The 13657-nt window shown below is 42.5% G+C and overlaps 1 protein-coding gene across 1 annotated transcript; it reads right to left on the bottom strand.

The window, feature by feature from the left end:
* Positions 1-257: 257 nt before the first annotated feature.
* On the bottom strand, positions 258-9528 carry clec19a (C-type lectin domain containing 19A). Its single transcript, XM_066642717.1, has 5 exons — positions 9402-9528; positions 7565-7742; positions 6764-6857; positions 1582-1714; positions 258-1468 (listed from the first exon to the last, which is right to left on the bottom strand). Exons 1-5 carry the CDS (start codon positions 9490-9492, stop codon positions 1392-1394), a joined length of 573 nt encoding a protein of 190 aa, XP_066498814.1. The 5' UTR covers positions 9493-9528; the 3' UTR covers positions 258-1391.
* Positions 9529-13657: the final 4129 nt, after the last annotated feature.

Genomic DNA, 13657 nt, shown 5'->3' on the forward strand with positions numbered 1-13657 from the left:
TGTACCTCATTTATTATTGGTCTGCAGTTGGACAAACATGGATCGAGTTGAGGAGAAATTAATGAAGGAATCAAGAAATATGAACCCCTCTTCTCCACACTACAGAGACAGCAGACGAAAGCAAAGTCATTCAGATTTATAGATTATAAATATATTAATACTACACCCAGACAGTGCATGAAATGTTAGACAGAGACACATGAAACTGAAAACCCAGTAAAAATGATTTTATTACCCAATATACAATGCACTTGGTGAATGCAGAAACCATGATTTTAAGACTTACATTGTGCACTACATAGGGTGGAGGACGATATCTGAGATTCTGCCTGTGTTTTGGCGGTGTAATTACAGAGCGAAGTAGACACAAAAATGCACAAGTATAAATGCTCACAGCAGTGTAGGGCATTTGTGCAGGCTGCACTGTCAACTCCAGATTGATTTGATGCAGAAGCAGAAATTAACCTTGAGTTTGTAAGTTCATCAAGCATTTTGTGCAGTTGCCCAAACAAGAACAGACAGAGGCTGGCACAGTAAATGTGTTTCTTTGTCTTTCTCCAGGCACGATTTCCATTTACATGTTCAGTGGATACATATGTGAGACACTTGTGCCAGTTGTCAACAGTTGTATCTCTCAGTCATGAGCAGATTAACTGAGGCTGATGGTAAAAAAAATGTGAATGGGGCATATTTGAGATTACTTAACAACACAGTGGGTTTGAGGCAAGGGTGTGATTTGGTGGACATGCAGTTTTACACAGTGCCCGTTGTTGGAGTATTAGCTTCTGTTATTTTTCAATCATATTAGCCTTAGATCTCTGGTGTAAATCTAAAGAAGCAAACCACATACAACAACATCTTGGATAATCAAACACATAAGGGCGTTGTATTTAAAGACAGCAATAAATTTAATTTCTTTTATAGAAAGAAAGTTAAGCTCTATTTGAATACAAGCAAATCATGTCCTCAGCTAGCTGGACATGGGCAGGGACATCTGATGTCCCTCATGTCTGAGGGTCCAGAGGTATTGCCTTAGTGTGCCACTCTTGGTCTTTTATTCTTGGTCTTTATTTTTAAAATGAGAACTGACTGCTCAGTACAACACCGACATCAGTGCAGATAACCATCCAAAAGCTGCAGGAGAAGAAAACCATGCTGTGTATCCAAGATTGAGTTTGTAGAGAGGGTGTGAGAGCAACATGAGTCACTCAACGAAGCCCAGATGGACGTGGACCTTGGCAGCGTGTGACGGGATGGAGAGGAAAGGGCAGCTGGAGAAAGCCCAGTGTCCTCAGGAATAGGGATGAGAAAAGATCCAGTTTGCTGTGACTTGGCGGTGACGGGACGTCACACAGAGATGCCAACAAAACAAGCAAACAATGGACTTGAGGCTAGTTGTCCAGCGTGGGGATCTTGCAGACAAACTGGAAGGCCTTGTCACAGCTGTTGTCGTTCCAAGACCTTAGTGCTGTCAGAGATAAAGATGAGAGGAATGAGCTGGCTCCAATTTGTTAAGACATTTGCTTGGTTTCATAACGCGTGTATGGTAGCGTGTGTTTGGGAGAGAGATGGATGACTCACCACTGTTCTGTCTGAACCAGATCTCCACACAGTCCTCCTCCTCAGGGATGCGATGGATGCCGTCATCTGGCTGGTTACCGTCCCAGTAGCTGTACTCATATGGTGATCCGTCCGTCCACTCCAGAGTGCCCTCCTGTAAACGGAGGTTTTGAAGCACTCTCAACACACCAAATCCAACTAAATATCCATCCAATTATTTGTAACGTGTGTTTGGACTGTGGGAAGGAGCTGGAGCCCATATAATCAGCTCATTAATAGTAATGAGCTTCGTTAACAAACACTTTCTGAGATGAAGGTGTTATGTTGGAGGAAAACACAAAAATATACAGCACAGGGATTATTCCAGGATGATCCTCTGACCTGGAGTGGCTAAGCTTGGACTTTGAGTTCAATCAATGAGTTCAATCAGTTCAACGAGTACAACGAGTAAGTAGCATTTCCACATGGACACTGTTCATCATGGAATGTTTACAAACCACGGTCAGCCCAGTTTAAGCACTTTTAACTTTAAATTTACCTAGAACAGTGGTCACCAGCCTTTTACGTATAAGATCTACCAGCGTAAACACCAGGCTCAGGCGATATAAAATAACAAATCTGTGTATGTCCCCATTGCCTCAATAACATAAAACTACACTGTTAACTTAATTCATGTATACAATGTACATCTGAGTGTGGGCTGTGGTGGGAATCCCATTCTGAGGCTGTACACTGTGTGTAAGAGCTATACAAAGGTTCTGACCAGTCATGTTGCCTATCGATTCCTGTCCTACAGCAGCTCTGCGCAGGCTCAGACCCACAATTCTGAATGTTTTCATGTGTTTCTCATGATAAATCTGTTTTCCTCTAGTGCATTATACAATCTGAGCTTACTGTTATTTCCTTCATTGTTCCGAAACTGTACATGATTAATCACATGTGAAAAATATTATACATTTATAAACAATTTATTATCACCGTAATTACTTTTAATTACCTTATCTTTCCCCATACACAGGGGTTTAGAGTCTGCATATCTCCTGCTTATACTTCTGTTGGGAGCATTTTCTGATCTGCTTTATTTAAAATATAAAATACATTTATCAAAATATCCTCCCTACTGTTTAAATTAGGTGGTTGTATTTATAAAAGTACACTATGCTCACAGATTTCCACAAGGCAGCACAACTCGACAGAACACTGGGGTACAGTGTGACTCTCACTGTGCTGTAATTTGCAATAACCTCTGTATATATTTGTATAGTACCTCCTGTTTTGAAACAGAGCAGAGACAGAGCAGCAGCACTTTTGGACAGTGACACGATTTAGTCAGTCAGAATTTGAGGACACAAGCTCAATGTGAAATCAGCTTTATCTGTCCCTGATTAACTAGCTAGCAAACCACTGCAGATACAGAATGACGCAGCTATAGTAACTTAAACGCGATAACTGAAGCAGCCATGATTTAAGAGGTCAATCTCCAAGGCCATGTAATTTGATCGTGAACGACTGGTTGGTGACCACTGACCTCAAGGACACTATGGTGAGGTAGGGATCCACTGATTGGTTTCACATTAATTATACTCTGACATTTTGAGCAGTTTTTTAGACACATCATGGCCACACAAACAGAAATCATCAGACCAACGCTGAACAGTGTGATGCTAAGGTAAGGATTATGTCCAGTGGTAAAGCGAACTAGCTCAACATGTCCAGGTAATGAAGGATTTAATAGCCTCAGATCCCTAAAGGGGACATATTCTCTAAATTTTCCCACGAGTGAACACAGTACTGGGGCCTTTAGTAAAGATACCACAAGGATCAAACATCACAGCAGCATTCTCCCCGTCTAAACAGCCCTGTTCTGAACGGCCCGTTGGAAAATGAGCCCGTTGGAAAAAAATGTTTACTCTAAGCGTACTTAAGAAATGTAATCTAGTACTGATTACAAATTACACATATGAAATCTAATCAGTGACGTAATCCCACATTATTCAAAACTGTGCTTACCTCCAACTACCCCCTTCTCTGTCTCTTCTGCCACCTTAAATAATGAGTTATTACTGTATATTCAGTATTGGGCAATAATGACCACTGCAACTTATTTGTGTGATGCTAGAAACATCTGAAGATAAAGCCCTAGTACCTTCTTTTCTTTCTTTTCCTCAAATCACATATACTCCATCCTAGTGACCGCGATTGGAAGTTATGAGCGCACTCAGTATGTTAAGGATTAATCAACTGATTTATTGTGTCTAATCCAGACCCATATCATGAATCCTTGTGCTTTATTTCCCCCTGAGCTCCTTGGATGATGTTTGTTTGGGTGTGTTCAACAAAAGGAATTTTTACATGACTATGTTCAAGTCTCTCTTTGTGTCCTAGAATTAAACAGTCTTCCTTAAAGTTATTAAAACTGATATATTATGTAAATGAGCTCTGTTCTTGTTGGTTGCCCTGATTTATGACTCATTCAGAAAGCAGTCCTGGGCTAAACACTGGATCTATACTCAACTTAAATGGCCCGAGCTACACGACTGCTGTCTAATGAGGCAGATATAGAAAAATATTTTGGGCTTAATGACATTGAGACATTTTGTTTATACCCTATGTTTACATAATTTTATTTTTTTTCATGAGCATGAGAAAATGTGGGCTCATTAAAAAGGTAACTGTGATAAGAATATCACTGATTACAATGTATTAGCACATGACTCAGTAAAGCTGTGGTAAATAACATGGGTCAGCTTTAAATACTTAATATCAGACATAACCACTGTCTAACCAGAAAGCATTTTACGTCACAGGGTGCGAACTCCCGACACGTAGGCTGTCCCAAATTTTAGACACCTCATACCTGCTTGGCTGGGTTGGAACCTGGAGTGAACTGGGACTGAAAACCTACCAGTTTACCCCAGCCTGGAGGAACTGTGAGGCCTTGCCCCTTAAGCTCCTCCTGGTTGCTTCCGCAGGGTATGAGGTGCCCCCTCGCACGCTCTGGTCTTCCTGATTGCAGTTTCCCTCATCAGAGTAACCGAGTTCTTAAGGGTGAGTGGGGCAGGATCTGTGATACCTAAAGCAGAACAGTGGCTCTATACCTGACATATTCTACTAGAAATTTCATATCGAACTGAGCCCCAGATTGACTCACTGAGGAGGGTGCAGGTTCTGTGTCTGCAGCGTGAACTCTGGTGTGTTTGTTCTTCACCAGCATCCGTAACTGATTAAATGTAGCTAGAACCCATATATTTGTTTCATGAGCTTTCCACTGAGAGGTTTTATTGGCTGAGCTCAGCCTTTTACAAGAGAGTCTAAGATATCTGTTTCATTTGTGTCAGCGCTGGAGCCACTACGGGATTTTTATGGATAACCGTAAATCCTCTACGGCATTTTTATTCATGTCAAATTGGTTATTATTTGTTTTATATGAGAGTTATAACAGATTTTATTTTATATTTTCATTTAAGCAGTTGTATTGTAGAAGATAAGTATATGAAGATGCCAGTCTATGAGACTTCATCCAGGAAGGACTCTGCATGAAAGGATTCCTTGAAAATTGTGATTCACATACCCCCTATTCCATCTTATTTTAGTGTAAGGACAAACCAGCTAGGTTTATACCCCTGCTCCCTGATTTCTGTCTTGTGTCCTGCTTTTCCTCTCTTCCTTAGTTGTTTCCTTCACACATTTGCTGCATTCCGAAGCCTAGGCTGAGGCTGAGCTTGGCTGCATTTTTCGGCCGCTACGTCACAGAAGGCTGTTCCAATGTTATGGACCCTTTATTTACAGCTGAGAAATGCAGAGATTTGGAGGACGCAACAGACGTATCCTTCATGGCCCTCAGTTACCCACAATTCTCTGCGCACGTACTGAGAAAATAAACAAGACTAGGTGAAAAACTGAGCTTCAGAAGTTTCAGGAGCAGTTTGTTTACCTTCTAAAGTGTAAAGTATCTGATAAATTACAATAACATATTTAATCAGTAAGCTTACTGGCCTGTTACTGCACCTTATCTAGCATATGTTTTACTTAGTAGTGTTTTATTTGTAACCCCATTTGAATTTTAAAAGTTTAAAGTTGTCGTTTCAGAGTTTAAGATTGAAGAATGAGTTTTAATAACATTTTTAAATACTATTGTCTTACAATATAATATTAATAATCAAATACAACTTTTTTTTAACTCTCAGTCATGTTAGTGCTTCAAAGGAAGATGAGACCTTTCCGGTGACGTCACGACGCATCCTCCTTACACTGTTCCTTGTGTGTGACCCGGGTTATAAATGAAGAGTCTTCATAGAACAGTCCTACCAACTGCGCCCTACCTCAGCTGCAGCCTAGGCTTTGGAACGCCGCTGTTGTTCCGTGTATATTCTCTCAAGGGGTCACATGCTTCTACTTCCCAGCCTCTTTTGGTCAAGTGTTCTGTTCACATTTGTTTCTTGTCAGTCTCTGTGTATTTAAATGGTTTCTAATGTATTTATGTTTGTCAGTCATTTATTCTATGTAGAATTTCCCTAAGGTGTTCCTTGTTTCTTTCTTGTAGTCTATTTTAGTCTATTATCATGTTTGTGATCTTTGGTAGGTTGTATTTTCCATGGTTATGGTTTGTTTCTAGTCTCATAAGTTCCTCCCTAGCTCCCTGTTTACTTGTATCGTAGTGCATATTCTGCTGTTCGACTTGTAGTAAGTATGGTGTCATGTGTCTGTTGTTCTAGGAATCCCTTTTACTTTGGTTAACGTTTGTTTCTGTTTTTAATGTCTGTTTATGTGTTCCTCAGTTTCCTGTGCTCTTTTGGTCTTTGTGTAGTAGTCCTCTCTATGTTCATCTCTAGACCTCAGTATTGTTTAGCTTGTGTTCCTGTTTGTCCAGGTTATTTTGCTGGTCCCACATGCATGGTCTCTGTCTGTTACTGTAGTCACTTCCTGGGTATTCCCAATATTGCTTTATTTCTCTTAAGTCATTAGTTTTTGTGATCCCCTGCATTATAGTTACCTAGCGTTTATAGATTCTGTCATTTGTTTCATTTTCATGTCTAATAAATGAGCATTTCAGCTCTTACACATGCCTCGTTTCTCCCTGCACGCACGCATGACACCTATGTATATCTCTCTTTTATTCTCTATACCTTCAAGCGCATCCATATGTGTTGCCTGCTTGTAGTTACTGACCATAAAAAGAGAAGAGGGGTTTGGTGGATTTTACCTGTCTCCTGTCGTGCAGACCGATCCAGATATCTGTGGGGATTCCAGGCACACGGCTGTTCACCAGATCATAGACAAACACGTTCTCCTCCCAGCTGTTCTCAAAGATGTAATGAGTCAAATGAGTGAGTGGTTTAAAGGGATAGTTTGGATTAAAAAAAAAAATCCGCCAAGACAACCAAGGTTTGGTGTTAAATTGGAGCTACAAGGCTAATGCATTACTTGAGCTGGCCTTGTACTTCAGACAATAAAAGAAAGATTTTAAAAGTGCCATATTACTGTTGAACACACTGTCATAATAATAATAATAATAATAATAATAATAATGTGCAATTATTTGTCATTGTAGAATGTAGAAATGTGTCTTCCGCATGTAACCCATCTGTGGCAGTGAACACACACACACACACACACACACACACACTCATACACTAGCAGCTGTGAACACACACCCAGAGCAGCAGGTAGCCATCGCTAACCCTGGGCTGTGAAACATCGCAGTTATATATGAAGCTGTAATTTTAAAAAAAATACAAACTAGTGTTGTTTTAAGTCCATGATGCATAACTAAAAAAATAATAGAGCAGTTTAAACCTGAAATATAACTTTACTGCTATTCATTGTCAGATATAACATACATTTTACACAATGCTAATGGTTATCATATGAGTTTCCAGTGCTAGCTGCATTAGCCATGAATCTCCAGTACAAAAAAAAAAACTTGAATTGTTCTCATTGTCCTACCTAATTTTTACACAGTTCGACACTGTGGCGTGTTACTGAGGCTCTGAAGGCTGTTTACCTGTGTATGGAGGTGAGTTTGGCAGATCTATGTCCATTGGAGAACTCAGCACAGTAAAGATCAGCCTCGGCCCATGTTCGGTTCAGGGGGAAGAACCTGTAGCAGTGCCCCTCGAACTCGGTCCAGAAGAGTGGACAGGCTGCCGGCTGGCTCGGGTCAGGGAGCTGAAGAGGCAGCGCTGAGGAGGAAGAGGTGGAGAAGAGTAAGACTGGAACTAAATTAGTTTTATTAGAGACAAGTGTATGGTTACATTTGGTTCAGAGATACTGAATAAAGTACACTTTATTGTCACCTGGGAGTTTCTTCTGAAATGAAGGGTAATATTTAGGAGTTTATTCACAGAGGAAAGAAAGAGTCAAAAAGAAGATTTCCTTTACATCTCTGTAGTTTCTCTTCAACAACAATGAGATCAGATGGAAAGGAGATTTGAGCTTCTCAGATATGTGTCCTGAGATAAAGATTGCAGTGATTTCACAGGTGTCTCCTCTGAGATTTTAGTGGAGATCATAGTAAAGTCACAAACTGTACTCAGATTTTCCAGATTAACTAAACCCTACTCGTTTCTTTTTCTCTGCCTTTTGTCTTTTTTATTTCTCTCAAGGAATTTTAGGAGAATCACATCCAGCCGATGACGACCTCAAGACGAGCTCTGACTTTACATTTAGAAGGTGGACCAATGAGGTAGGAGTGTCTCACAGAGTGGACACAAGTTTTGAAAACTCCAGCAGCACTGCTGGGTCTGATCCACTCACACCAGCACAACACACACTAACACACCACCACGCCAGGGTCACTGCAGCACTGAGAACACCTGCTCTGTGGGAGTTCTGAGCGCTGAAGAACAGGGGGAAATAGGGCTAAGAAAGTATGCAAAGCAACCAATGGACTACATTCTGTAAGTGTAGAACTACAAAGTGGTCCTGTGAGCTGAGAGAATAGAGAGAGAATGTAGAAACAAGGAGGCCATGGGTTGATAGCTATAATGGCTATAATCTGAGTTTGTTCTCACTGCGGTTTTGTTGTATACAGTTGGTCACATACTTGAAGGGGATTTGAGCTTTTGTTAACTGAAACTAATCTGCAGCAGTTCTGGGGGGGGGGGGTCTTTCTTCAGACACGTCCTGAAAGACACTCGAACATAAGCAGAAATCTTTACAGACTGTTTATTGAAGTTTTCAAAGCTTTTGCATGGCAAACCCTGTTTGACTTATTGATGAGTTCCTTTTTCTGAAATGAGGTCACACAATTTTTCAGTATTTAGTCATACCACAGTCACTCAGAAATTATACAGTATTTGTACAGTATTGTTATTAGACAGACTGAATAGTGCACACTTAGAAATGACAATGAAGGAGCCAGTTTTGAGTACTAAATCAAGCTTAAAGGAACACTATGTAGCATTGTTACATTAAAATTACAACTTCAAAATCATTGTGATGCTCCAATGAGCTGTAAAAGGGAGAATAGAGCCTCTAATAGACACTCTGCATCTATAAGGGGTGCCCAGGACCCAAAATATCAAGTCTTACATAGTGTTTCTTTAAGTCCACTCTAATAAGTCATTTCAGTAGTGCGTCACCGCTGTAAAGACACATCCAAAATTATCCTGCTACATAAAGCTGCACATGTCGTGTTTTGGAAACTGATACACTGGCAATTACCTAGCAATAGTTTGGCTAACAAAGCTACAAATATTCTGCACTTAACGCAACATTATAATTAATGAGGATGATAGTGTCAAAGACTGGCTCCTGAAAGTGTGCCTTAAGAGTGTGCCTTAAGAGTGTGTCAGAGTGGGTTCGGTGGTCTGCTGGTGCTGAGTCAGTGTGGAACTCACCTTGAGTGATCTTGATGTTGGTTGAAGGAAGAGCCCACGCAGGAACACAGCTGAACACCAAAAAGGCCAAGCACAGTTCCCAAACCAGCATTTTCAGAGAGAGAGAGAAAGAGAGAGAGAGTGTGTGTGTGTGTGTGTGAGTTTGAGTGTGTGAAGTGTGTGTAGTGTTGGACAGATTGAGGGTGGGTGAGTCCTGAAACCTTGTCCCTCTGCCAGACTCTTCCCACCCGCACACGTCCACATCTCTGACCAGAAAGAGAGAGAGAGAGAGAGAGAGTCAAGTCATGTGCAAACACTTTGGCACCCTTCTCAAATCCAATGCTCTATTGGTTTTCTGTTAACGCTCTGGATAAAGAGCTTCCACAATCCAAAAACACATGTTGGTAAGTGGATTGGGTATTAAAAGTGTGTGAGTGACTGGGTGAGTGTGTGAAACTTTCCACAGGTGTGAGCGACTGGGTGAGTGTGTGAAACTTTCCACAGGTGTGAGTGACTGGGTGAGTGTGTGATGAAACTGTCCACAGGTGTGAGTGTGTGAGTGACTGGGTGACTGTGTGAAACTGTCCATAGGTGTGAGTGTGTGAGTGATTGGGTGAGTGTGTGAAACTGTCCACAGGTGTGTGTGAGTGACTGGGTGAATGTGTGAGTGACTGGGTGAGCATGTGAAACTGTCCATAGGTGTGAGTGTGTGAGTGACTGGATGAATATGTGAAACTGTCCACAGGTGTGAGTGACTGGGTGAGTGTGTGAAACTGTCCACAGGTGTGAGTGTGTGAGTGACTGGTTAACTGTGTGAAACTGTCCACAAGTGTGAGTGTGTGAGTGACTGGGTGACTGTGTGAAACTGTCCTCAGGTGTAAGTGTGTGAGTGACTGGATGAATATGTGAAACTGTCCACAGGTGTGAGTGACTGGGTGACTGTTTGAAACTGTCCACAGGTGTGAATGTGTGAGTGACTGGGTGAGTGTGTGAAACTGTCCATAGGTGTGAGTGTGTGAGTGACTGGGTGAGAGTGTGAAACTTCCCACAGGTATGAGTGTGTGAGTGACTGGGTGAGTGTGTGAAACTGTCCATAGGTATGAGTGACTGGGTGAGTGTGTGAAACTATCCACAGGTGTGAGTGTGTGAGTGACTGGGCGAGTGTGTGAGTGACTGCGTGAGTGTGTGAAACTGTCCACAGGTGTGAGTGTGTGAGTGACTGGGCGACTGTGTGAGTGACTGGGCGAGTGTGTGAAACTGTCCACAGGTGTGAGTGTGAGTGACTGGGTGAGTGTGTGAAACTGTCCACGGGTGTGAGTGTGTGAGTGACTGGGTGAGTGTGTGAAACTGTCCACAGGTGTGAGTGTGTGAGTGACTGGATGAGTGTGTGAAACTGTCCGTAGGTGTGAGTGTGTGAGTGACTGTGTGAGAGTGTGAAACAGTCCACAGGTGTGAGTGTGTGAGTGACTGTGTGACTGTGTGAAACTGTCCACAAGTGTGAGTGTGTGAGTGACTGGGTGACTGTGTGAAACTGTCCACAAGTGTGAGTGTGTGAGTGACTGGATGAATGTGTGAAACTGTCTATAGGTGTGAGTGTGTGAGTGACTGGGGGACTGTGTGAAACTGTCCACAGGTGTGAGTGTGTGAGTGACTGGATGAATGTGTGAAACTGTCCACAGGTGTGAGTGTGTGAGTGACTGGGTGAGTGTGTGAAACTGTCCATAGGTGTGAGTGTGTGAGTGACTGGGTGAGAGTGTGAAACTGTCCACAGGTGTGAGTGTGTGAGTGACTGGGTGAGAGTGTGAAACTGTCCACAAGTGTGAGTGTGTGAGTGACTGGGTGAGTGTGTGAAACTGTCCACAGGTGTGAGTGTGTGAGTGACTGGATGAGTGTGTGAAACTGTCCACAGGTGTGCGTGTGTGAGTGAAAGGATGAGTGTGTGAAACTGTCCATAGGTGTGAGTGTGTGAGTGACTGGGTGAATGTGTGAGTGACTGGGTGAGTGTGTGAAACTGTCCATAGGTGTGAGTGTGTGAGTGACTGGATGAATGTGTGAAACAGTCCACAGGTGTGAGTGTGTGAGTGACTGGGTGAATTTTTCCCCCAGAGTGAACAATTTGGACTAAATGCAGCTATTAGCATCTAAACTGAGTTTTTTTCTGCTCATTAAATTTATTTAATGTTACACTTATAGAGCGCCTTTCTAAAAAACTTAAGGACGCTTTACAATCAATACTCAACCTTCAATACACACACACACACACACAGTGGCGAGATTCATGCAGCCAGCGCACAGCATCCTCTCGACCAGGAATGACCGTCCACCTGGAGGACTGAATCCTAGGGTTTCACCCAGGAGAGCTCCAGTCCATATCTGGGCACACACAGTTATGAGAGAAGCCAACTAACCTAACCTCCATGCTTTTGGGCTCCAGGAGGAAACCCATGCAGACACAGGGAGAACATGGAAACTCCACCCAGATGGGACTTGAATCCAAGATCCCAACGCTGAGGGGCGAACGTGCTCACTCACCGCTGCACAGAGCTCACTGCACAAAGTAACAGGCATTAACTCAAAGGCAGAGTCTCTGAATGATTTTGCAGTGTGACTGGATGTTGGAATAAACAGCTGTAGCTTGTGTCTTGTATTTTAGAGTCACATATAAGCAAACAAAAGCAATGTGCTTAACTGTACTGGGTTGGAATATGCTTTCTGATACTCATACAAAGCACAATCATTTATAATAAACCTGTCAAATGAAAAATGTAAGTGCAACACATGTACAAGTTAACAGCAGTTAAGATTTCAGGAACTCGTCCTGTCTTTATCATCAGTTGATGGCATAATTAGGAGTGAGTCCCACTCCGGGTGACTGTCTGTGAGTGTGGTGTGTTTTCGCCGTGTCCGTCTGGATTTAAAGCGGATGCTCTGGTTTCCTCCCACGCTCCAAAAAGACATGTTGGTAGGTGGATTGGAGATTCAAAAGTGTCCGTAGATATGAGTGTGTGAGTGAATGTGTGTGTGTGTGTCACCCTGTGAAGGACTGGCGTCCCCTCCAGGGTGTGTTCCTGTCTTGTGCCCAGTGATTCTGGGTAGGTACCAGACCAGGAAGAATGGACAGTGAGTGTAACAACAAGGAGGTGGTAGTAATGTTATGACAGAACAGTGTATAAGCTACAGTTAAATGAATAATAAAAGTCCCCTTTGTAGTGAATTAGTGTAGCAGTGTTAGTGAAGATGCTGATGGATGTTACTCTCACCTCTTGTCTCCTCCAGCTGTTTTTCTTCTTGAAGATAGCTTGTCAGTTTTATCTCCAGGCCTACAGTGTCCTGGGCTATTAAAGGCCCCGGGCCCCTCTTATCTCTCAGAAGGGCCATAGTTCGTCACAGCGTGGAACAGGCTGCAGAGATACCAGTTATTCTCAAGTGTCCTGCTGACAGAAAGCACACGTCTGCTATTTTCAGGATGTCTGTGTCTCCTTTCTAAATAACACACAACATAATCACATCCCAGAAGTGCATATCACCACACAACAGGCAATATATCTGATTTAAAGAGAGAGAGAGAGAGAGAGAGAGAGAGAGAGAGAGAGAGAGAGAGAAATACATTGGAAATGGGCAGTTCATGGATCATGGGTGGAAACTGGAGCACCCGGAGGAAACCCATGAGGACACAAGGAGAACACACCACACTCCTCACAGACAGTCACCTGGAGTGGGACTCGAACCCACAACCTTCAGGTCCCTGGAGCTGTGACAGAGACACTACCTGCTGCTCAACCGTGCCAGCCCACACACTAATATAAATAATAAAAATATTTTAAATTCCTAATGCAAATAAATCAAAATGGCAAAGATTAGTTACATTCAGTGAAGCAAATGTTGACTTTGAGAGTGTGGTGTGTTGATTGTTTATCCCACTACTGTGTAAGAAGTAAAAACCAGAACAACTGAAACTGACGCAACGTGTGGCATACAGAATATTTTCCAAATGGATTGTAATCATGTGAAATGGTTGTAAGCTCAGAGATTTACACATAATAAATCATCACTCTGTGTGACTCTTCTACAGAGTGAGAGGCTGTGCAGAGCTCTGCTGAACAGTATTCTCTGTGGTGCAGACTGACTGTGACTGAACTTTAAATCTGTCCACACCACGTCATCCTTAAACCCTTCCAACGCTAATGCCTCAGCTATTCGAGGCTAGGAGCCCTAGGCAGCACATTTGACTTCACTTTCTTAGTCCGATAACCCACTCTCTACCCTCACCACAGAGT

The sequence above is a fragment of the Hoplias malabaricus genome, chromosome 13 (genome assembly GCF_029633855.1).
Source record: "Hoplias malabaricus isolate fHopMal1 chromosome 13, fHopMal1.hap1, whole genome shotgun sequence".
Classification (NCBI taxonomy): Eukaryota; Metazoa; Chordata; class Actinopteri; order Characiformes; family Erythrinidae; genus Hoplias; species Hoplias malabaricus.